The sequence below is a fragment of the Carlito syrichta genome, unplaced genomic scaffold (assembly GCF_000164805.1).
Source record: "Carlito syrichta isolate Samal-C Ts95f unplaced genomic scaffold, Tarsius_syrichta-2.0.1 Scaffold254042, whole genome shotgun sequence".
In the NCBI taxonomy this organism is placed as follows: Eukaryota; Metazoa; Chordata; class Mammalia; order Primates; family Tarsiidae; genus Carlito; species Carlito syrichta.
In genome coordinates this window covers 225,740-252,396 of record NW_007198138.1, presented here as the reverse complement: position 1 = coordinate 252,396, position 26,657 = coordinate 225,740, and the positions used below count along the sequence as shown (strand labels likewise).

Here is a 26,657-nt window from a genome sequence, read left to right as displayed (position 1 = left end):
GGAAGACGAAGTGGGAGGATTGCTTGAGCCCAGGAGTTCAAGACCAACCTGAGCAATATAGCGAGACTTCATCTCTACAATAAAAAAAATTAGCCAGGTGTGTAGTTGTGTGCCTGTAGTACCAGCTAGTTGGGAGGCTAAGGAGAGATGATCACTTGAGGCCAGGGGTTAGAGGTTGTGGTAAGCCATGATCATGCCACTGTATTCTAGCATGGGTAACAGTAAGATCTCAACTCAAAAAAAATTAAAAAGACTATTTGTTACATAAAAGAGATATAGCTGTAATCAAATTTTTAAATAAAATGAATCATCTGTTTTATTCAAACCCTTTTAGACTCTACAGTCTAATACTGCAGAACAAATAGCAACCCTCTTAAAAATGTCACAGGAACATGTTTATCACACCTCCCAGCAAAAGGCCACAAGAGCACTTCCATACAACATTCCGGAGAACAGTAGAAATGAGCTCCACAAAACTCTATCCAACTTTTACTCAGAGGAAAACATTCTTCTAGTTCATTAGCAAATGTGTGCAGAGGCAAAGGAAGCCCCCTGTGGATAACAAAAACAAGTTCTGCTACCAGGAATCTCTTCCCAAAACAGAAGAAATGATTCCCATGGAAGGATTAGAGAAAACTGAAACAGGTACAAGCTGGTGAATGATGATCTCTACCTTTTATGTAATCTCTGTAGCTGTCCAGTCACCACTCTAAATCTAACTGGACCAAAACCTTAACTATTTCAAAACTAGTCTTCTGCACCCCCAGGCTGCCAGATCTCAAGCTCTAGACCTAGAAGTTGCCAGAAAAAAAGAATAAAAAACCCCAAAACGCCTCAGTGGCTCAGCCTGTAATCCTGCGCTTTTGGGAGGCTGAGGTGAGTGGATTGCCTGAGCCCGCGGGTTCAAGACCCGCCTGGGCAGTGAGACCTCATCTCTACAATAAATAAAAAAATCAGCCAGGCATGGTAGCACATGCCTGTAATTCCAGCTACTGGGAAAGCTGAGGCGGAAGGATCACTGGAGCCCAGCAGGTCGAGGCTGCGGTGGCCGGAAGCGGCCACTGCACTCCAGTCTGGGTGACAGAGTGAGACTCCAACTCAAAAAAAAAAACAAACCCAAAACATATTCAATAATAAAGAAGTAACATCTAGAAATGACCAAAAATGCCTAAAATTAGCTGGCAATTCTAAGATTACATAGAATGTAACTGATCTGATCTCAAACCTTAAGCAGTCCTTGTTTTTGCTTGCAAATTCAAAAAAGATCAGCCTTAACATTAAATGCTCAATTATTTGATGAATGAATGAAATATATATATGGAAATATCAACTAAAATCAAACAGGCAACAGGAAGAGGAGAGAAGAAAGAGGCGGTGACCAGTAGTCACAGCAATCAGAAATAACTGTTACAGATGAGAAAAAGCACATGAGAAAAAAGACTGTAGAGATGAGAAGACCTTCAATTTAAAATACAAGTCATCGACTCATTGCATACAGAACATATATAAAGAATTCTCAAAATCCAACAATCAAATAAAAAAGAGACAAAAGCAGCTCCGAACTTCATAAAAGATGGTGGCAAATAACCCCATGAAAAGATGCTCAACGTCGTTGGTCACTAGGGAAATGCAAATTCAAACCACTATGAAATATCACTAACCCTTATGAGAATGACTAAAACAATAAAATGAAACCGAAAAGTTGACATTACACAACAACTGTGCTCCTAGGTATTTATCCAAGTGAAATGAAAACCTATGTTCACACAAAAGCTGTACATAATGGTTATGGTGGCTTTATTTGTAGTTGCTTAAAAACAACAACAACAACAACAACTGGAAACAAGCTGTATATTCCTCAAATGGCAAATGGGTGAATGGTTTGTGGTACATCCATGCAATGAATGACTACTCAGCAATAAAAAAGAACAAACTCCTGATACTTGGCAGCAACGTGGGTGAATTTCAAATGCATTACCCTAAGTGAAAGAAATCAGACTCAAAAGGCCACATACACATGATTCTGCTGTCCTGTTTTTTTTTGCAAAGGTGGAAATACAAGAATAGAAGACTGATGAATGGTTGCGGTGGCTAGAGGTAGGAAAAGGAGCTGATTATGAAAAAGCATGGGGAAATTTGGGGGCAGTGGAACTGTTCTTCATTAAAGAACTGGGCACTAAAAAGGGTGAATGTTACTGTCTGTAAATAGCTTAATAAAAAAATGAAAAGTGTAGCCATTGAATAGACTTCTATATTCTTGCTGGAGTATGTGTGTGTGAGTGTGTGCATGGGGGTGGGAGGGGTTGAGGTGGGACAAACACTTGCGCTGAATTTCACTCTGCAGCATTGGGGGTGGTCACTGCATGGATTAGTGAGGACTCTTGCTGGGGACTAAAATTCACATTAATTTAATTTACAGATATTAGGAAAGGTTTAAGGAACCCAAGCACAAGCTATCTTAGAATTAGCTGTTCACTCTTTAGACTGAAGTGAGTTAAAAGAAAAAAATTTTTTTTTGCCCAGGCTGGAGTGTAGTGGACTCAGGCAATCCTTTTGCCTCAGCCTTCCAAGTAGCTGGAACTACAGGCATGCGCCACCATGCCCGGCTAATTTTTTGATTTACTGTAGAGATGAGATCTTGCAAAGTTGCCCAGACTGGTCTCGAACCTGTTGGCTCATGCAATTCTCTTGCCTCAGCCTCCCAAAGTTCTGGTATTACAGGTGTGAGCCACTGTGCCCAGCCAAAGAAAAAGAAATTTAAAAATAAAACAAAAATTCATTGTTTTCAAAATTTTAAAAGTATGATTAATTTATATACTACACAAATTCCATCTGTGGGAATTCATATGAGAGATATCCCTTCCCCATGTCTGTTTCATTCTATTTTCTCTGTAAGCTGGTTTCTTCTGCCTCTTTAGTCTACATAGTGGAAAATATGGCCACAGATGGAAAAACAATGTTTACTCTCTTTAGCTTCTGGTTAGATACTGGGGCTCTACCTTAGTTCTAGTTCCAGAATTCTTGCAGAAAGACTGGCCCTACTTTAGTCAGATGTCCACTGGTAGGCCAATCAGTTGTGCAGTGGGCATGGTGTCATGTTGCTTAAAATCATTGTTCCCACTGTAACCATGTGGATGGGGCAGGGCGGAGATTTCCCCCAGAAAGCCAAGGGTCTGGGCAGACAAAACATGTTATACATCATACATGGCACAAGCAGTCTTTATCCTTATGGCAGATCACATTTCTTTAAAAGTATGGTATGGTCAAACACATGGTCAAATGTCTTAATTTTATTTATTTATTTATTTATTTATTTATTTTTGAGTTGGAGTTTCACTCTGTCACCCAGACTGGAGTGCAGTGGCCGCTCCCGGCCACCGCAGCCTCGACCTGCTGGGCTCCGGCGATCCTTCCGCCTCAGCCTTCCGAGTAGCCGGAATTACAGGCATGCGTTACCATGCCTGGCTGATTTTTAATTTACTGTAGAGATGAGGTCTCACCAAGTTGCCCAGGCGGGTCTCGAACCCGTGGGCTCAGGCATTCCAAACTGTCTTAATTTTATTGCAAACAATTTATAGGTTTCACTTCTGATTAGGAGCCTTATGCCAAATATGTTTTTTTGTGAGTCAGGGTCTCACTCTGTCTCCCAGACTAGAATGCAGTGATATGGTCACAACTCACTGCAGTCTTGGCCTCCTGGGCTCAGGTGATCCATTTGCCTCAGTCTCCTGAGTAGCTGGGACTATAGGCATGTGCCTTCATGCCCAGCTCTTTTTTTTTTTTTTTTGTAGAGACAAGCTCTGGCTATGTTGTCCAGATTGGTCTTGAACTCCTGGACTCAAGCAATTCTCTCAACTCCCAAAGAACTGGGATTACAGGTATGAGCTACCACACCCAGCCCCAAAATCATTTTTTAATAATGTATAAATTATGTACCTTTACAGGATATAAAGGTTTCTAAAGTTTATATTCATCAATTTTTTATAATTTTTTTTTTTAGAGACAAGATCTTACTTTGTTGCCCAACTGCTCTCAAACTCCTGGCCTCAAGCAATCTTCTTGCCTCAGTCTCCTGAGTAGCTGAGATTACAGACATGTGCCACCACATCCACTCATATTTACCAATTTTAAGAGGACAATAGGGTAACGATAGCATAAAATTCCATTTACTATGATATATTTCCCTACCTGAGATTATACATCCTTAATTTGTCAAATGATGGCACAAAATATATAAACATTCAAATAGAATGAAAACCAAATAGATTCAATGGCTACACACATTATGCGCATTTCAAATTGCTTAAGGCATGAAGTATAGTCAAAGTTTGCATTTTAAGGCTTTATGATTTATACCTCATTTTTACAGTAATAAAACCAAAGGTAAAAGACTATTTTAATCAGGGGCAGGGAACAGAAGATTTTTAGAGGACAAACATTTTCAAAAACTTACAACTGTAAGATGGCTTATTGAGAAGCTGTTTCTGGAGTGCTTGTTTTGCTAATTTTTTTTAAATATAGCAAGAAATAATCATTAGAGATTAACTTATCATGGTAGAAAATTTTTTCCTTCTTTGAGCTATTTTCTTATTCATCCAGAACAGTTGATTTTGCATCCACCCTAGCTTTGCAAGGCATAGCTGCCTTTAAAATGAATGTATCAACTCTTATATACGATACATTTTTCATTCTATGATCTTTTATCACATTGCATTTCAAAACATCAAAGAGTCTAAAGTTGTGTATTGAATAGTGGCCAAACGTCAAAAAACATAGCTCTGAGTTTGATCCTGAGCCCACAAGATCAGAAGGCCTGCAATAACAGTCACAAATCTTATTTATTTATTTGCTTGTTTGTTTGTTTATTTAATGAGACAGGGTTTCACTCTGTCACCTAGGCTGGAATGCAGTGACATGATCACTGCTCACTGCAGCCTCGACCGACTAGGCTCAGATGATCCTTCTGCCTCTGCCACCCGAGTGGCTGAGACTACAGGTGCATACCACCATGCCCAGCAAATTTTTCAATTTTTTTAAAAAATAGAAACAAGTCCTTGCTATGTTCTCTAGGCTAATCTCAAATTCCTGGGCTCAAGCAATCCTTCTACCTTGGCACCCCAAAGTGCTGGGATTACAGGTGTGAGGCACAGCACCCAGCCAGAAATCATTTTTTAAAACCTCATAATAAGCGATTTCTTTTGCCCATGGGAGCTATGGCACATTGGCCTGTCTTTTCTCCAATAAACTTTGAAAACTTTGAAAAAATTTTTTTAAAACCCTCATAATAATATGCTGAAATGGTTCTTTTCTGTGTAAATTTAAGGCTTAAAGGATTGGATTAAAATTTATGGCTAAGTAGTGAGTTTTTTATTTTTTAACCCACAGGTCTACCTCCTAGTCAGTCATGATTCATATAATAGCACGATCCTTAGTATTGTACTCACCCCAACAGGCTACTTTCCTGTAGATTCCCAAAGAAGAGACACATCTGTCACACAGAATCCTGAGTTAGTCTCTGACCCACGATCTAAGTCACTGCCATCAGCCACCATCATTGCTGTCAGCTCAGTGTTCCAAATCCCTACTCTCAGCAGTTCCCTGCTTTCAATCCCTATTCATGGTCTTGCCTCCTGCAACTGACTATTTTCTCAATACCCTGTTTACCCTAAGTGTAGAAAATTACCCCTTCTCCTTCACTCAACATGTGTTATTAGGACATAGTTCCTTTATCAAAGGTTTATGGTTAACAAAGGGTAATTACAGCACAGTGCAGAAAGAACTTCAAATTGTCTACGTATCACTATTATTAAAGGGTCCTCAATCTCCTGATCATCTTTCTCCTTTTGTCATGGAGTGTCCTCTCTTTCCCTCATTCCAAAACTTTCTCCTATCTCTTCTATTTCCTACTCCTGTCAACCATAGCCAAAGAGGGTGTTTCTCAAATTTCTGTTACTTTATCCTGCCAAGGGAATCTAAGCTATTTTCCTTCAGTCATTGCCTAAAGATTTCAAGCTTTCAAACTAACAAAAAAGTCCACTAAAATGTCTTCTAAACAAAGTCCGCTTTTTTCCCCCACAAGGAATGTGCCATTCTCCTAGGTTATCTGGCAAAAGCTGTAGCCCATCCCTAAAATAATAATTTTTCCTTCTTCTTATCAAAACATACCAGAAATTTTACAGTCAAATGACTGTTGTGCTCTTCAAAGAAGCACAATGAGAGGCTATTCACTTATTAAAATGATAAGATCATCACTGAAAGTAGTTTTAATTCTCTTCTAAGCAATTCATTAATTTCTCAAGAAAAAAGGCTTACTAATGTATCTCAGGACACTTTCTTTTGGCCCAGTTCCTTTACTTCTACTTTGATCTCTCATTCCTGCATTTGTTCAACCAACCAGCCAGTTAACATGCCACTAGGTGTGGCAAACACAGTTCTAGTATTCAAAATAATACAGAAGGGGCTGTCCTAGTGCTGCCTATGAACCAAGAGATGAGGGGGTGGGGGTTGTACTTGGTTATAATCAGTTTTGAAATAAAAAGGGATTTTAGCAAGCTGTCACTAGCTTATATGGATTCTTCAGGCTGGAAAGGAGAGTTGCCACCCACAGATTGATCACCCGTGCCTCCAGTTCAGAGATCCATAGTACATTTCTGCAAGTGTAACAATGCTAGCAATGCTGCCTCCCTCCTGAAAATACTGTATACAGTTGGTAGAATGCTTGAGATTGAACGCCCTCAATTCTAATTGCTTTTCATTCATTCATTCAACCAAGAAGTATTTATTTACTATGGGCTAGAGGAGAAGGACAACTGCATCTTTTGAGTATCATATTCACTTATAATTATGTTCTAGGCATTGTGTTTCATCAATAGAATAAACAGTTAAGAACTGCCTGCTGTTTTATTACAACAAAATAGATCTTCATAATGACAGTTTTGAGTCATCAGTAAAAACATATATCTTTTTTTTTTTTTGAGCTGGATTCTCACTATTGCACTCTTGTCGCCCAGGCTGGAGTGCAGCGGCATGCTGACAACCACCGCAGCCTCCACCTGTTGGACTCAGGTGATCCTTTCACCTCAGCCTTCCAAATAGCTGGAACTACAGACGCACGCCACCACGTCTAGCTAGATTTGTGTGTGTGTGTGATTTATTGTAGAGACAAGGTCTCACCAAGTTGCCCAGGCTGGTCTCGAACCCACAGGCTCAGGCAATCCTCTTGCCTTGGCCTCCCAAAGTGCTGGGATTACAGGCTGAGCCACCGTACACGGCCAAAACATGTTATATCTATATATTATTGTTATTATTCTGGAGGGAAGACAAGTGTGTAATACACTTTATCCAAAAAGTAAAGTGATCCACAAAAATAATTGATTTAACTTTCTGCATTTGAAGGCTTACTCTTCAGTTATATGGAAAATTCATATATCCAGAAAGATATCCCCCACCCCCCAAGAATTCCAGAGAACAGAAGTTTACTCTATTTGATGATAATGCACAAGTCGATTACTAGGTAATCAAATGTCTTAATTCCAAAAGAATCTTTAAATAAACTTATGTTTGGAATACAATATAAAAGAAGGGAAACTTGCTTAACTGTTTTTCACTATTTCACTTTTGTTATCTGAGCCAATGCTAAAAAAGTTGTAAGTGACTCCAAGTGTTTATCTGGTGTATTCCTTCCTATCTCCTCAGTTCTTGGAGTGCACTTTGAATCTATGTTCTGTGGCTGCTCAAGGCTTCTCCAGGTCACTGCACCTGACAAGATCTCATCATCCCTGACTTATGGTTCAAAACATAACTATCCTTAGTCATATTCCTGCCAGCACGCAAATGCAAACTGGGCTAATCTCATAAACTAACTCAAGGTATAAATAATGATGACAGTAGCTAACATTTTGCTGTTCTCAAGGAAATGATCAAAACAAGAGTAAACTTTAGAAATATAATACAAGAATAGGGAATCATTTTCCTATTTATAGCCACTGACCAGCTAAATCAAAACTTAAAAAAAAAGGTTACAACAAAAGCAAACAAGTTTACAGTTACTTTAGTTCTTTAGTTTGAGAAAGACAGAAAATGAAAATACCTGACATCTGTATATAGTTTGCATGTGCATTAGCATTCTTATATAACATATATATGTTTGTTTGTTATTTGGTTTAATATTTAAAACAATGCTGTAAATTCACATTATTCCTATTATATAGACGAGAAAACTTGGGCCAAAAGAGGTTAAGTTACTATCGAATAGCAACCTGAGACTTTCAACAATTCTAATTCCAAGTCAAATATGTTCCTATGCCACAGCTTCTACAAATATGTCTAATATCTAACTTTAAATGAACTAAAAGAAACAGAAAAGTATACAAACACAATTAAGACTACACTTTAATTTCACATGTGGTCAGTTTAAAAAGGAGATGGGACCTAAGATGGAGAGGAAGAGAGCAAGTCAAAGAGAGAAAAAAGTAAGTGAGGTGATAGTCAGAAAATGTCAAAGACTGAGAAAGAGACAATGAGGGAAGGAAAAAAAAGAAAAGGATAGACAGGAAGGAAAGGCTGAGTCGAAGTCTGGGTGCCTCAGTCCTTAGTCAGGCTTGCTTCCAGCTGACACCTGACCATCTTCTGGACAGCTAGCTCTGTCTTCTTCCTCTCTGGCTCCAGTTGCCAAAAATCTTCCCCAATCTCACCTGCCCAGCGAATTGAAGGCTAGTATTTCCACACATCCCCAGAGATGTGACCTTATTTTGGCCTAATCACTGTAATTACTGTAACTAGTTTTCTTTCTACTTGTTCAGTGAGTAGAACTAAAAGCAATTCTCTTCAGAAATCTGCATATCTCCTCTATCTCTGAGAATTAATGGAGATCCAAGCTCTTACCTGACACTATACTAAAAGTATTGTGGTAGAAACAAAGCAACAAAGTCAAACTAGGATTTCCATCACCTAAACTGTCAATGCCCAAACTTACCTGATCTATCATTTTTCACTGAAAAATCACTATTTAAATGAGATATATAATAGATAATAAAATTCTTACACACATTCACCACTTTATAATTTTATAAGTTTTTATTTTATTTAGACAATTTATCATTTAGGTAAATTAGGTATAATTGCTTTTAAAGTGAGATAAACATCCTATATTACTAGCCTTTAGCAAACTTCCCCAATCATTGGTATACTATGTTAATTAAAAGAAGTGGCTTGGTAGATGCTGTTTGAATTTGAATCCTAGCTTAAGCTCTTAGTAACTGAGTGACTCTGGGTAAATTACTTAGTATCTTTGAAACTTAGGTTCTTCACCTATAACGTGGGGCCAATAATATAGTATTAATCACAAAAGTAGTTTTAAGAATCCAGTGAGAGCTGGATGTAGTGACTCAGACCTGTAATCCCAGCACTTTGGGAGGCAGAGGTGAGAGGACTGCCTGAGCCCAGGAGTTCGAGACCAGCCTGAGTAATTTGGCGAGATGTCATCTTTATAATAAATCAAAAAATTAGCTAGGTGTGGCAGCATGTGCCTGTAGTCCAGCTACTTGGAAGCCTGAGGCAGAAGGATCATCAAAGTCCAGCAGGTCTAGGCTGTAGTGGCCATGAGCATGCCCCTGCACTCCAGCCTGGGTGACAGAGTAAGAATCTGCCTCAAAAAAAAAAAAAAAGAATTCAATGAATTGAGTGTTGATACTGTACTTGGCATATAGTAAGCACTCAACAAATGTTATCTATTAGTATTATTATCAGTCATTAACTTTGCCACCCAGCTGCACAAAACTTAACTATAGTGTATATTTTGTTCATGTAAAAAAAATAAAGTGATTCTAGAAAAAACTTTTAAAAGTAATATATGAACAGCAAAAATAAAAATGAAAGTTGGGCCAGGCACAATGACTCAAGCCTATAATCCCAGCACTTTAGGAGGCCAAGGCAAGAAGATTATCTGAGTTCAGGGGTTCAAGACCAGCCTGAGCAACTTGGAGAGACCTCATCTCTATAATAATTCCAGCTACTCAGAAGACTGAGGTGGAAGAATTGCCTGAGTCCAGCAAGTCAAGGCTGCGGTGGCCATGAGTGTGCCACTGCACTCCAGCCTGGGCAACAGAGTGAGACTCCAGCTCAAAAAAAAAAAAAACAGTTAAAGTTAAATATTGATAGGTATATATTAAAACTGAAAAATTGCCCATGGGATTGGCAATAGTGGGAATCTACGGGGGGGCATACTTTATGAACAAAGGTACCTGCATAATGAACATTTGTATATCTAACCTAGAATTGTACCCCTCATCTTTAAAATAAAAAATTTCAGAAAGAAAGAAAGAAAAACAGCCCTGTCGCTCTGTTACAGCTAGTTTACCTCAAAGTCTATCAGCTGTAGGTCAGCGATCAGTGTCACCAGCAGCCCGCTATTGTAGAGTTCTTGTGCTAGCTGAGCTACCGCTTCTGTAGGGGGCTCTTTGTCACTCGTACCACACAGAATTTCTTTCATTGCCTGCAGTGCTTTCGACACTTCTTCTGAAGCCTAGGAACCAAAAAGTATGTTAACAGTTAAAAGAATAAAAATTTTCAGGTCATAAACAAACCAAGAAAACACTTCTTGGGCCCTGTTTATGTATAGTCAAAGTTCACTGTACAGTTACAAACAAAAAAAACATTTAGTAGGCACACCTTTCGTTATTTTGGAAAATGTTACTAAAATGTATTTATATGAAAAAGATCTCTAGTATTTCTACTTAGTCAATATCATTGAAATAATATTCCTCTAAACCATACTCATAGTCTAATTTTGTTAGTAATTAAGTAAAAGTTTTACTCTTGAAAATTAAACTCTGAGCCAGGTTCGGTGGCTCAGCCTGTAATCCCGCGCCTTTGGGAGGCTGAGGTGAGTGGATTGCCTGAGCCTGCGGGTTCGAGACCCGCCCGCGCAACTTGATGAGACCTCATCTCTACAATAAATCAAAAAAACTAATCGGGCGTGGCAGTGCGCGCCTGTAGTTCCAGCTACAGGGAAGGCTGAGGCAGAAGGATCGCTGGACCCCAGCAGGTCGAGGCTGCGGTGGCCGGAAGCGGCCACTGCACTCCAGTCTGGGCGACAGAGTGAAACTTCAAATCAAAAAAAAAAAAAAGAAAATTAAACTCTGTTTCAAAGACTTATCAGTAGCTACTAACCTTTATTTAAAGCATTTTATTAAGGTTTTTCCACAAATCTCAATTCTTCTGAATTTTTAATGGAGTAGGTATAAAATCATAAGTTGTAAAAGCTCATAAACTTTATCAATCCACTTATTCCTCATAAATCATTGTCTTTTTTGTATCTATGAAACTTTAAAAAACACACACTATATTTTAAAGAATAATGGCAAATCTACAGAGGCAGGAAGTAGATCGGTGGATGTTAGACCTGGGGGACAGGGAGATGAGGAATGACTGCTAAGGGCTACAAGGGTGTTTCTGCAGGGTGACAAAAAGTTCTAGAAGTAGACGGTGGTGATGGTTGCATAGCCTTGTGAATATACTAAAAACCAATGAGTTGTACACTCCAAATAGAGAATTATATGGTATGTGAATTATGTCTCAATGAAAAAAATCTTTTAAGCTAATACAGGTAGGAAAGGAGAGCAGACTAATTAACAATTTGATTGTCTGAATATTTTTAAAGAAATATACTTTCAGATATAGTACAGTAATGATTGTAAATGAAGAAGAGAATTGAGTAGAATGCAGTAAATTCCATAAGAATAACTCATAGTAGCATAACACTACTTTAAAAAATATTTTTACAGACATTTTTATGACCTGATTGAAGTAATCCTCAATTTATTAAAGGTGGGAAGTTTCTTAAATTGTGAGATAAATCCACAGAAGAGTATTTTAAATATACATAGAGTTAAGAGCTGGGTGCAGTGGTTCACACCGGTAATTCCAGTACTTTGGGAGGCCAATGCAGGAAGAATGCTTTAGTCCAGGAGTTCAAGACCAGCCTGGGCAACATAGCAAGACCTCATTGCTATAAAAAATAAAAAATAGCTGAGCATGGAGGTTTGCATCTAGTCTCAGTTATTTGGGTAACTACGAAGGAAGGATTGCTTGAACCCAGGAGTATGAGGCTGCAGTGAGCCATGATCATGCCATTGCACTCCAGTCTGGGTGACAGAGTGAAACTCAAAAAAAGAAAGAGAGAGAGAGTTAAGGATAATCATAATCATAAAGCAAAACCTTTGTGATGATCACTCAGATTGAGAAACAGAGTATTTTCAGCACTCTAGAAGTCACCTGAATGCCCCTTTTCGGTCTAGGTATAAAACTTTTGTCTCTTGTGACAATATTCTCTTTACTTTTCTTTTTATAGTCTTCTTACCTATGTATGCATACCAAAACAATATAACTTAGTTCTGCTGATTTTTAACTTTACGGACTAGTACATTACCCTTTCATGATTTGCTTCTTTCATTCAACATTATATTTCTTTTTGTTGTTGCTGTTTTGTTTTAAGTCAGAATCTCACTCTGCCACTCAGGCTGGAGTGCAGTGGCATGATCACCGTTCACAGCTGTCTCAACCTCCTCGGCTTAGGCAATCATTCCACCTCAGCCTCCTAAGTAGCTGGGACTATAGACACATGACACTACATCTCATTTTTTAAAAACTTTTTTGTAGAACTGAGGTCTTGCTGTGTTATCCAGTCTGGTCTTGAATTCCTGAGTTCAAGCAATCTCCCGCTTGGCCTCCCAAAATGCTAGGTTACAAACACAAGCCACCAAGCCTAAAACTCATTATTATATTTCTGAGATCCATATATGCTGCTGCATGTAGGCAGAAGTTCTTTCATTTTCCTTGCTTTATAGTATTCCACTGATGCTACACCACAACTTCTTTATGATATGAGTGATGTTTACATTGAGGGCTTTTTATGAACAACAATGCTATAAACATTTCATACATTTTTCCTGGGACACATGTGCAAGAATATCTCTAGAGGTTATATCTAAGAGTGGAACTGCAGGATTTCAGGACACGTGCATCTTCATATTTTGCAGTTAATACTAAACTGGCTTCCAAAGCAGTTCTATCAGTATATACTTTATTATCCACAGTTAATGAAAATTCTCATTGCTCTCCATCCTCGTTAACACTTAATATCTTCAGATCTCTTCATTTTTACCAAAACAATAGTTGTATAATATAATGTAAATTTATTATGGTTTTAGTTGGCCTTTTCATAATTACTAATGAAAATATATGAAAGTTTTTTCTTTTTTCTCTCTTTACCGTTTAGATTTACTCTTTCTATTTGAGCCAATATTTGGCCCAATATTACAAAATACAGTAGAATTAAAACACAAATATTTCAACACAATTTATAGAATCCAAGATTGTGTCATATACAGGAACAGAAAGATACTATGAACTAGAAATGAGGCTGCACTATAGTAAAAACTATTAGTCAATCTTTAAATAAAAACTTTTTACATCGCATGTCAATGTAAACTTATATACAGTACAACACTTTAGATCTCTAAGCTCTGCAGTCTAGAGGGTTCTAGGGTCAGTCAGAGGTTCTAGTCAGTGAAGCCAAAAGTTCAACACAACAGACTACAGTTATCAGTTGCATAAAACTTGACATTAACTCAAAAGTATTTATAGAGAACCTGTGGGCACATCACAGACCATATTTTGAATTCTTCATTAAACTTTTACATTGGTTTTTGGCACTGTAATGCATGTATTTTAATAATGATGCTATTGTTTTAGCTCATACCTTGTCCGTCTTCTTGTCTTGCTTTTCCAAAATGGCCATGTTGTCTTTCAGGATTTTAACAATTTCTGCTGGATTTTTGTGTGATTTACTAAACAAAGGCATTTTTTTCATTATAGAAATCTCTTCTTCTGATAGGGAATGCTAAAAAAAATAAGACAACAAAACTATAACTTTAACACTTAACATGTTTAAATGGTTATAACAATACGTCTTATACATTTTCAATAACATCAACTCAGAAATTTGAATTGTTATAAATACTCAAATTAGAATGAGTTTCAAGTTTCATACCAAATTTAAATACATATATGATATTTTAAGAAAGATAATTGAAGCACCTTACTAGAAAGTTTTTATATAAAGTTAAAAATTTTTCTGGAAAGAGATATAAGGATGCTGCAAGAATGGAAAAAGGAATACTTTTAGAGCATAAGCTGGTATGTAAAACTAGATAGTTTGATCAAAAAGAGTGATAATAATAAATGATGAACTAAAACATGTAAAACAAAAACAGGGTTAGGATTCATATACTGTCAGAAACCAATTTTAAAAAGCATACTAGTAGCCAGGTGCGGTGGCTCATGCCTGTAATCCCAGCACTTTGGGAGACGGAGATGAGAAGATTACCTGAGTGCTGGGGATCAAGACCAGTCTGAGCAACATGGCGAGACCCTGTCTCTACAATAAATATTTTTTAAAAATCAAGTGGCCATGTTGGCACATGCCTGTGGTTCCAGCTACTTGGAAGGTTGAGGTGGAAGAATTGCCTGAGCCCAGCAGGTCGAGGCTGTGGTGGCTGTGACCGTGCGCCACTGCATGCAGCCTGGGCAACAGAGTGAGACTCTGACTCAAAAATAAATAAATAAACAAGCAAACAAAAAAATACATAAATAAACAAATAAAAATAAACGCATGCTAATAACTACTCTATGGATATCACAAAACTACAATGTAAGGTTATTTAGAATCTGTTCTTTATTTACTCTTCAAATATCAGTTGGCTATATTCACTGATGAAAATCCCTCTTGCATCCTCATTGTCATGGTGGAGGATGAAGAGAGAATGGAGAAAAGGAGCGATTCCAGTTGTCGAGTACAGTATTAGGCCCCAACTAGTAAAGGCACATTCATTATATTACATTGACTAAGAAAAGTCTTTCAAGTATTACAGAAATATGATGTAATAAATCAAGGGCTCCCAGGACCCAAGAACCCAGAGATGACAATTATTATCAGTTGAAGGAAATTATATATTTCCTTCAAAAATTTTCCTAGACATATAAAAATAAATATATTGGCCGTGCGTGGTGCTCACGCCTATAATCCCAGCACTTTGAGAGGCCGAGGTGAGAGGATTGCCTGAGCCCGTGGGTTCAAGACCAGCCTGGGCAACGTGGTGAGATCTTATCTCTAAAATAAATCAAAAAATTAGCTAGGCATGGTGATACTTGTCTGTAGTTCCAGCTACTTGGAAGGCTGAGGCAGAAGGATCACCTGAGCCTGGCAGGTCAAGGCTATGGTAGCCATGAGTGTGCCACTGCACTCCAGCCTGAGCAAGAGTGAGACTTCAACTCAAAAAAATAAATAAAAATAAATATATATATATTTTAAAAAGAAGAATATTAAACTTAATATTTTGTAACTTTTTCCAATTTTTCTATCTTAAATACCATTCCATGAGTATATGTTAGATTTACTACGATATTTTTATAACAGTTCCAACATATATCATAATTTATTTTTATCATTATCCATTGATGGGCATTTGGGTTACTTTCACTTTTTCCCAATATTTTTCTTATCAGTGATACAACTAATCAATGAAGAAAGAATATTATACACAAATATATACAGCAGTTACTAGCTATACCCTAACCATCTATTCCTGTGATATAACCTTGGCTATGGTTTCAAATCCCTCATTCCCCTAGATTCCTATCTAGTTCCCAAATCTGGTTCCCCAGGATTTCTGTCAGATCTGTGAGCTACCTTATATCTACCCAATAAATTCCTTCTAAGGAACAAATCAGTATTTGTTGGTAATGATAAAGAATTTCAGTAAGGTATGTATATGTCATGCAGTAGAAAAAAACTATTATTGTGAATTTTGATAATAAAACAGAAAACTTAAAAAACACTTCCTGTTTTCAGTAGGAATCCTGGGGCTATGCTCTAGCTCCCCAATGTGGGAAGGGTATGTGTGAAGAAAAGCTGTCCACTCTCAATCCAAGGAAAATTTTGAAAAGCACATTAATGCACTCCAGTAAGTCTCTAAAGCTAAAAGTGAAAGCTGACAGAGCATTTGAAGATAAAATATGTGAAGATCATGCTGTGATTCTCAGTGGGTGGTGTAGGGTGCAAAAAAGGAGAGTTAACTTTGGAAGAACATTGTGTCTTACCTCTTTAGAAAACTCAAGAATAAAATTACAGCAATGTAAGAGGTGTTTCTTTAACACTCCTTTCTTTAGTAAGCAGATCCAAACATAAATAAAGATAATATGTATTAAAAGTTTATATAAACCAGGTGTGGTGGCTCATGCCTATAATCCCAGCACTTTGGGGGGTAGAGGCAAGAGGAGTGCCTGAGTCCAAGGGTTCAAGACCAGCCTGGGCAGCTTAGTGAAACCTCGTCTCTACAATAAGTCAAAAAATTAGCTGAGCATGGTAGAGTGTGCCTGTGGTTCCAGCTACTTGGAAGGCTAAGGCAGAAGGACCGCCTGAGCCCAGCAGGTTGAGGCTGCGATGGCAGTGAGCGTGCCACTGTACTCCAGCCTAGGCAACAGAGGAAGACTCCAACTCAAATAAATAAATAAATAAATTTATGTAGTGTGGGGGTGAAGTCGGTACAAAAACAATCATTAGATAGTTGGACAGATCTAGGAAACTATTGCTCACTACCTGAGCAATCCTGGGCACATTCTGTGACCTCTTTAAGACCCTATATTCTTATCCATAAATAGGGATAAGAACATTTCCCTTAGTATTGTTATCAGGATTAAAGGTAAGTAGAACATCTTGTACAGCACCTTGTACAAGTAATGCATTCTATTTTTAGCTGCAATTATGACAAAAAGTTTCATGACATAGTTAATGAATTATTTCACTAAAGAGAAAGGCATTGTAGTTGAGATATGCTTGTATCTTAAATGTATTAGACATGTCTGGCACCTTGAGTCAATTATATTTACTTCCATAATTTTTTAAAATGTAAGTCTATTTTCTGAATATTTAATAGTCAATGATCAAATATTTCATATTAAAATAGAATTTTAAAAGAAGCCAAATGCATTTGTATACAGGCATACACTAAGGACAATATGGATTTGGCTCCAGACCACTGTGATAAAGCAAATACATCAAAATAAAGTGAGTCACAAATTTTTTGGTTTCCCAGTGCATATAAAAGTTATACTAAGGCTGGGTTTGGTGGCTCATCCCTATAATTCCAGCACTTTGGGAGGCCGAAGTGAGAGGATTGTCTGAGCTCACGGATTCGAGACCAGCCCGGGCAACTTGGCAAGATCTCATCTCTACAATAAATCAAAAAATTAGATGGGCATGGTGGCGCGTGCCTGTAGCTCCAGCTACTTGAAAGGTTGAGGCAGAAGAATTGCCTGAGCCCAGCAGGTAGAGGCTGCGGTGGGTGGGAGCATGCCATTACCCTCCAACCTGGGTGACAGAGTGAGACTCCAACTCAAAAAAAAGAAAAAAAAGTTATACTATTCTGTAGTCTATTAAGTGTGCAATAGCATCATATCTTTTTTAAAAGGTGCATTTCTTCACTTTAAAAATACTTTATTGGTAAAAAAAAAATGCTAATGATCATCTGAGTCATCAATGAATCCTAATCTTTTTGTAGACTGTCTTGCCTCAATGTTGATGGCTGTTCACTGATCAGGGTGGTGACTGCTGAAGACTGAGGTAGCTGTGGCAATTTCTTAAAAGAAAAAATGAAGTTTGCTGCATACATTGATGCTTCCTTTCATGAAAGATTTCTCAGTAGTATATGATGCTGTTTGACAGCAATTCACCCACAGTAGAACTTCTTTCAAAATCAAAATCAATCCTCTCAAATCCTCCCACTGTTTTATCACTAAATTTATGTAACATCCTAAATCCTTTGTTGTTATTTCAACAATGTTCACAGCATCTTCACCAGGAGCAGTTTGCATCTCAAGAAACCACTTTCTTTACTCATTCATATGAAGCAACACCTTATCTGTTGAAGTTTTATGTGAGATTGCAGCAATTCAGTCACATCTTCAGGCTCCACTTCTTCTTTTTTTTTTTTTTTTGAGTTGAAGTCTCACTCTGTCACCCAGGCAGGAGTGCAGTGGCACACTCACGGTCACCACAACTTCCACCTTCTGGGTTCAGGCCATCCTTCCACCTCAGCCTTCCAAGTAGCTGAACTATAGACACAAGCCACCACGACCGGTTAATTTTTTTATTTATTACAGAGACAAGGTCTTCCCAAGCTACCCAAGTTGGTCTTGAACCTGCGGACTCAGGCAATCCTCTAGCCTCTGTCTCCCAAAGTGCTAAGATTACAGGTGTGAGCCACAGTGCCTTGCTAGGCTCTACTTCTAATTCTAATTATCTTGCTATTTCCATTACACATGTAGTTACTTCCGCCACAGAAGTTGTGAACCTCTCAAAGTCATCCATGAAGGCTGGAATCAATAACTCCTGAACTCCTGTTAATGTTGATATGTTGGCCTCCTCCAATGAATCATGTTCTTAATTGCATCTAGAATGCTAAATCTTTTCCAGAAGGTCTTCAACTTACTTTGCCCATATTCATCAGAGGAGTCATTAGCTATGACAAGTATAGCCTTATGAAATGTATTTCTCAAATATAAAACTTGAAAGTCAAAATTATTTCTTTGTCCATGGGCTGCAGAATGGATATTGTGTTAGTAGGCATGAAAACATTAATATCCTTGAACATCTACATCAGAGTTCTTGAGTGACTAGGTACTTTGTCAATGAGCAATAATATTTCCAAAGGAACCTTTTATTCTGAGTGGTAGGTCTCAACAGTAGGCTTAAAATATTCGGTAAACTATGCTGTAAACAGATGTACTGTCATTCAGGCTTTGATCTGTTTATAGAATCCAGGCAGAGTAGACTTTGCATAATTCTTCAGGACCCCAGGATGTTCAGGATGGTAAATGAGCAGTAGCTTCCACTTCAAGTCACCAGTTACATTAGCTCCTAACAAGAGAGTCAGCCTGTTCTATGACGTTTTGAAGCCAAGCATTGACTTCTCTCTAGCTATGTAAGTCTTAGATAGCATTTTCTCCCAATAAAATATTGTTTCATCTGTACTGGAAATCTGTTATTTCAAAATTATGGACTTCACAGCAACTTGGATGGATTTAGAGTCTATCATACTCAGTGATCTATCACAGAAACAAAGAACTGAGTACCACATGTTCTTACTCATCAGCGGACCCTGAACATTTACCATAAAACTACATGAAAGGTATTTGCAGTAGTGGGTCACTGCCAGGGGAGGCAGGGGGACACATAACATTAACAAGGGTACCTGATCCCAAACCAGGTGAAGTGAGGACTAATGGAAGGCCCAAACTTCACCTGTACAATGACCACTTATGTACTAACCCTGAATTGTACCTCACATCTTTAAAATGTAAAATTAAAAGCCGGGCATGGTGGCTCACACCTATAATCTCCGCACTTTAGGAGGCAGAGGCAGAGGTTTGCCTGAGCCTGCAGGTTTCAGACCAGCCTGGGTAACATGGCAAGACCTCCTCACTATAATAAATCAAAAGATTAGTTGGGAGTGGTGGCATGCGCCTGTAGTTCCAGCTACTTGGAAGGTTAAGGTGGAAGGATTGCCTGAGTCCAGCAGGTTGGGGCTGCAGTGGCCATAAGCATGCCACTGTATTCCAGCTTGGGCGACAGAATGAGACTCCAACTCAAAAAAAATTAATACGAATTTTTAAAAAATTTAGAAAAAGAAAATCTGTTGTTTCAAATAGCCACCTTCACCAATGACCTTAGCTAGATCTTCTGGATAACTTGCCTCAGCTTCTACATCAGCACTTGCTGCTTCACCTTGCACTTTTATGTTATAGAAACAGCTTATTTCCTTAAACCTCTTGAACCAACCTCTGCTAGCTCCAAATTTTTCTTCTGCAGCTTCCTCAACAATCTTAGCCTTCAGAGAATTGAAGAGAGTTAGTTGGGGCCTTGCTCTGAATTAGACTTTGGCTTAAGGGAATGTTGTGGCTGGTTTGTTCTTTGTACAGATCACTCAAACTTTCTTCATATCAGCAATTAGGCTGTTATGTTTTCTTAGTACACGTGTGTTCACTGAAGTAGCAATTTTCATTTTCTTCAAGAATTTTTCCTTTGCATTCACAACTTGGTGCAATAGGCCTTTCTTGGCTCTTGACATGGCTTCCTCACTAAGCTTAATCATTTCTAGCTTTTGATTTAAAGTGAGAGATATGCAACTCTTCCTTTCACTTGAATACTTAGAAGTCATTGTTGAATTCTTTTGCTGGCTTAATTTAAATGTTGTTGTATCTCAGGGAATAGGGAGGCCTGAGGAGAGGAAGAAGGTCGGGGAAACAGCCAATCTCTGGAGCAGTCAGAACACACACATCATTATCGATTAATTTTGCTATCTAACTTGGGCACAGCTCGTGGCATTCCAAAACAGTTACAATAGTCACATCAAAGATCATGGATCACAGATCACTGTGACAGATATAACAAGAATAAAAAAAGTTTGAAAACTTGCAAGAATTACCAATATGTAACAGACATAAAGTGAGCACATGCTGTTGAAAAATGGCACCGATAGACTGTTCTATGCTAGGTTTCAATTTGGGGAAAAAAAGCAGAATCTGCAAAGCACAATAAAGTGAAGCATAATAAAATGTGGCATGCCTGTCTTCCTCCATGTAATTCTACCACACTGAGGAAAAGACATATAACTGTATGAATTTCTCCCTGACATCAAAACAGAGTATATATTATGATATGGTATCATATATATGATGTCTTTTGTCCATTGTCTATTGCTCTGTTTGGTTCTCACTGTATCAAACTAATTCTATTGCTAATTTACTGAAATTTACTTCAAATGTGCCCAAGACTTTCATGTTAATATGGTGACTAACCAGCATTTGATGATTCACTATCTCTAACTTTACATCTGACTGTCAGTTTGTTCATTTATTCATTCATGTATTCATTAAATAAACAACCTAAGTACTAGACACAATCACTTTGCTAAATACTAGAGATAGAACCATAAACAAGAAAACATAATCCTTGTTCTTTGGAGCTTACTAGTAAAAGGCAAACATTTTAGGGGCAATAGGATTATATAATGGTAGAATCACACAGTATAGTGTCTCTTAGTATTAGTATCTTTTAAAAATTTGATTCTTTTCATATTTTAAATGCAACTATTTATTTTAATAAGTATAATATAAAATTAGTTTAATAGTGTTTTAAAATTTCATATGATCATTATTCTTCAATATAGGGACCCATACTTTGAGGGAAAGCAAAACCCATACTCTCAAACTATGCAGTTCCAGTCCCCAGATCCCCTGAAATGAATGCAGAAATCTTCTGCCTGCCCTAGTTCTCCTCAGTCCATGGCCAGGCCCACCCCACTCCCAGACTAAACACTTCCTCCCAGACTAAACATTTCCCCCATCACCCAAAACTTGGGCTGCCTTTCCCACTCTCCCGGCGACCAGGCTGGTCACTCCATGTGCATCCACCCCAATCATATCATTTAACCCACCGATGGTCATTTAAGTAGCTTGTGATTGTGCAGCGATCATAAGCTACTCAAACCCCCTCTAGTCTTGACTGGTAACTTATCCACCATATAACTCGAAAGAAGTTATCATTCCTGTCTAGGTGTCATGGGTTCTTAAAGCAAGATAAAGCATCATATGTTGAAATTAGAGATGTTATATACTGTGGCCCTAGGTTTTTCAACACTGATCCATATCCATTCTGAGTCTAACTCCTAGTGCCCATCACGGCCAAAAATAAAGTGCTTAAGGTAGGAACAAAAGGAATGGAGAGTTCTGAGAATGGTGCCTTCTGGGGATAAGGCGATGGTAACATTTTTTTCCATAAACTCTAGCTTAGAGTTTTAGGCATATATATTTTATTCAGCAAAGCAGGCAGTAGGGAAAGAAGAAGATGCTAAGTTAGTCCAACAGACAGAAACTAGGTAAATGCCTTCTGGGCACTAAAAACTGTTGCGGCCACGCACATCAACCTGCCCTCAGTGTTAATGCTGACAGTGGGCCAGTTAGCACATAAATGTTAATGGACAAACACTGGCCCTGTTGTACTTTTCCACTTTCAAGAGTGAGCAAACAGAATAAATAACAAATAGTAGGTTCTTTTGCTGTTTTTCTCAAGCAGTACAAGAAGAGAAATGCCCTGTAGATTTGGAAAGGTTGTTTTTTAAATTAGCTCTCTATAAAGCTAGAATAGACATAACTGAAAAAAAGAGAAAAGAACTTAGGCAAAAAGAGAGTTGGCCAAGATAGAAAACCCAAAACACAAACATATATGCACACATATATACACACATATAAGTCCCAAATTCAGACTGGTAATCTAAATCTGCATAGAGCAAAATTGACACTACAGAAAATTGATTTGGGGTAACATCAAGGTACAGAATTAGTGTACATTTATTCATTCAAAAAATATTTTCTGTGCACCTATAATGTGCTCAGTTCAGGTAATGGACTAGGAAATACAAAATAAAGAAGCCTCAAAGTGTTTATTATGTAGTACAAGACACAGACACACCAAGAGTTTTCCCAGAAGGCCAAGAAAAGCTGAAAAAAACTAAAATGATGAGGAAAAGACACAGAGTATGTATAGATATATATCTTTATGTCTATGTAGGTATTTTCTAGCAATATGAGGAAAATAGTGCTGTCCCATAAGTAACAGGTATTACAATAGCAGGAGGGGGTTGAGTGGAAAAAGCTAACAACAACAAAAAGGGACTAAAAATGGAGCAGAAGTAATAATCAAAGATGTAACAGCTTAAGCAGAAAAAAGATCTACACTTAATCATTCAAAAGATTTTTTCTAGTTGAGATTAATGATGAGAGCCCTAAATGCACTGTCTTTTGGCTTTTAAAAGAAACAAATATTCCTCTCTCAAAGAACATTCCAACAAAATGATCTTAAACAAACAGACAAAAAGCATAAAAACAGGTTGACTTTGGACTTCCATAAAACTAAATGTCCTAAAACAATGGAGAAAATCTGGAGTTCTGAGAAGCAAAGTCTATAGTCTCATAATTAAATCTTTAGCCAATATATCACTTATGTGTGAAGAGATGAGATGGAATGAAGCTCACAAAGAGCTCAACAAAATTAATGCTAAATACCCAGAAACAGCTCTTGAAAAGAAACCTATAAATTGTTGGCAGGACTTATGGGAGGGTGAGAATCAACAATTATAATTCAATCATGTAGAAATAAAAACAAATAAGAATTCAACTAAGAAGTTAAAAAGGAAGCGACCTCCAAAACCTCCAAGAAAAGGATGGAAATAATAACAATAGAAGTAGAAATAACTGACTCAGAGAAGTAAAAGAAGAGAATCTCTAGTAGCTACTTGATCCCTATTTCTTCTGGTGATAGATTTGCCTGAGCTACTTCCCACCCCACCTCACGCCATGCCACACGGCCAAAGGGTGTCTCCACATGACCCAGGAGGTGTGGTCAGAGTATTCCACTACCCTTGCCACAGCAATTGGTTTGTAAATGGGCTATGACACAGGTAATTAAGATGAAAGGAAGAAAGAAAGAAAGTAAAAAAGAAAGGAAGGAAGGAAGAGAAAGAGAGAAAGAAAGAAAGAAAGAAAGAAAGAAAGAAAGAAAGAAAGAAAGAAAGAAAGAAAGAAAAAGAAAGAAAGAAAGAAAGAAAGGAAGGAAGAAAAAAAGAAAGGTAAGCAACAGTGAGGGTGCTGAGAAAAGGGAATTCTTGTACCTTGCTGGTGGGAAGGTAAATTAGTAAAACAACTGTGGAAAATGGCTTGGGGATTGTGCAAAAAACTAAAATAGAACTACCATATAATCCAGTAACCTCACTTCAGGGTATATATGCAAAGGACCTAAATTCTATAAGTCAAGGAGATCTCTGCATTCCCATAATCATTGCAGCATTATTCACAATAAGACACAGAACCAGTATAAGTATCCATCAATAGGTGAATGGATAAAAAATGTGGTATAGATACATAATAGAACACTATTCAGCTCTTTTTTATTTTATTTTTGAGTTGGAGTCTCACTCTATCGCTTAGGCTGCAGTGCAGTGGCACACTTATGGCTATCCCAGCAACGACCTACTGGGCTTAGGCGATCCTTCCGCCTGAGCCTTTCAAGTAGCCAGAACTACAGGCGCACTACCACACCTGGCTAATTTTTTTTATTTTACTGTAGAGACGAGGTCTCGCCAAGTTGCCTGGGCTGATCTCGAACCCACAGTGTTAGGCAAATCCACTCGACTCGGCCTCCCAAAGTGCCAGGATTACAGACTGAGTCATCAAGCCTAGCCAACTATTCAGCTCTTAAAAAAGAGGGAGGAATCCTGTCATGTATGTCCGCACATATGAACCTGGAGGACATTATTAAATAAGCCAGGCACACAAAGACAAATACCACATGATCTCACAGGTGAAATCTAAAAAAGTTGAACTCATACAAGTACACAGTAGAATGAAGGTTACCAGAGGTTGGGTGGGTGGGAAGGGAAGAAATGGGGAGCTGCCAATACCAACTAACACCATTCCTTGCTTATAAATGTAAATCACAATCAAGAGTCACTAGGCATTTGAGGAAAATCAAGAAAATGAAAGCGCAATATAGAAATAAACAAATAGCTGGGTGCAGTGGCTCACACCTATAATCCCAACACTTTGGGAGACTAGGGTGAGAGGACTGCCTGAGCCCACTGGTTTGAGACCAGCCTGGGCAAGTTGGCGAGACCTCATCACTATGATAAATCAAAAATTAGCCGGGTGTGGTGGCACACGCCTGTAGTTCCAGTTACTTGGAAGGCTGAGGCTGAAGGATCGATCACCTGAGTCCAGCAGGATGAGGTTGCGGTGGCTGTGAGCATGCCACTGCACTCCAGCCTACATGACAGAGTGAGACTCCAACTCAAAAAAAAAAACTCCACCAACAACCTGAAAAAATACAACTAAAATTCTTTTACAGACTTTATGCAAGACAGATCCAGATCCAGCCTGGGTAACTTGGCAAGCCCTCATCTCAACAATAAATTAAAAAATTAGCTGGGCATGGTGGCGCACACCTGTAGTTCCAGCTACTTGGAAGGCTAAGGTGAAAGGATAGCCTCAGCCCGGCAGGCTGAGGTTGCACTGCAGCCGGAGTGACAGAATGAGACTCCAATTCAAAAAAAAAAGAAAGATAAAGGATACAGATGATGATTAAATCATAATAAAATTTAAGCCAGGAGAAGTGGCTCACACCTATAATCCCAGTACTTTAGGAGACTAAGGCAGGAGGACTGAGGATAATTTCAGAACAGTCTGGGCAATATAGCAAGACCCTATCTTTACAACAAGTTTAAAAAATAAGTTGGCATGGTGGTGTATGCCTGTAGTCTAGCTACTCAGAAGGATCCCTTGAGCTCAGGAGCTCAAGTTTACAGAGAGCTATGATTGCACCACTGTACTCCAGCCTGGGTGACAGTGTGAGACTCTTGTCTCTCTCTTTTTTTTTTTTTTTGTATCGGAATCCCACTCTATCACCCAGGCTGGAGTGCAGTGGCACACTCACGGCCACCACAGCCTCCACCTGCAGGACTCAGGCAATCCTTCTGCCTCAGCCTTCCAAGTAGTTGGAACTACAGGCACGCGTCACCATGCCCGGCTAATTTTTGATTAGCCAAGTTGTCCAGGCTGGTCTCTAACCCCTAGAACCAGGCAATTCTCTCACCTTGGCCTCCCAAAGTGCTAGAATTATAGGTGTGGGCCATCGTGCCCGGCCTGAGACTCTGTCTCTGACAAAACAACAAAAAAGTCTCTGGCCGGCACAGTGGTTCAAGCCCGCTATCCCAACACTTTGGACAGTCGAGGCCGAGAGAATTGCCTGAGCTCAGGGGTTCAAGACCAGCCTGGGCTACTTGGTGAGACTTTGTCTCTACAATAAATCACAAAAGCTAGGTGGGCATGGTGGTGAGCATCTGTAGTTCTGGCTACTTGGAAGGCTGAGGCGGAAGGATCACCTGAGCCCAGCAGGTCAAGGCAGCGGTGGATGTGAGCATGCCACTGCCCTCCAGCCTGGCAATGGAGTGAGACTCCAACTAAAAAAAAAAAAAAATCTCATAATAAAATGTGTTCACTGTGCCAAACTAATGTAAACCTCTCGGTTTTCTAAAATCACATCCTACACAGATTAAGATAATTCTGTCTCTTGAATTGCTTATAAAACATTTAATGGTGAATACTAGAATGGAAGTAGGATGCAAAATGTTCAACCACCAGAAGAGGGATAAAAGGAACAAAAATAATTTGACCAAATCAGCAGGAATCAGGAAAGGAAAAGGAAGGAATAAACAAACTATAAATAGAGAATACAAAACAATATGGAAGGAATAAGGGCAAACATCATTAATTATATACAAATGTATTAAATTCTACTAAAAAAGCAAGACTCTCAAATTGAGTTCATATACATAGTTCAGCTATAAATTCTACAAGAAACATAACTTTTCAGTACGTTTCAGTTCCTTGTAGATCCTGGATGTTAAGCCTTTGTCAGACCTAGAGTTGGCAAATACTTTTTCCCAGTCTGTAGGCTGTCTCCCTGCTCTCTTGATGGTTTCTTTGGC

At 38.5% G+C, this 26,657-nt stretch overlaps 1 protein-coding gene across 2 annotated transcripts in view; it reads right to left on the bottom strand.

The window, feature by feature from the left end:
- The window catches only part of CAB39L (calcium binding protein 39 like), a 90,946-nt gene that overhangs the window by 53,529 nt on the left and 10,760 nt on the right, over positions 1 to 26,657 (bottom strand). Inside the window, exons 2-3 of one of the 2 annotated variants that reach the window (XM_008052034.2) lie at positions 13,760 to 13,900; positions 10,358 to 10,522 (exon numbers count right to left, since the gene is read on the bottom strand). In XM_008052034.2, the coding sequence (XP_008050225.1) occupies positions 10,358 to 10,522; positions 13,760 to 13,870 (276 nt within the window). In that variant the 5' untranslated portion in view covers positions 13,871 to 13,900. Of the gene's footprint in view, positions 1 to 10,357; positions 10,523 to 13,759; positions 13,902 to 26,657 lie in introns of those variants that run through there. The other variant, XM_021709542.1, reaches the window with a different exon arrangement.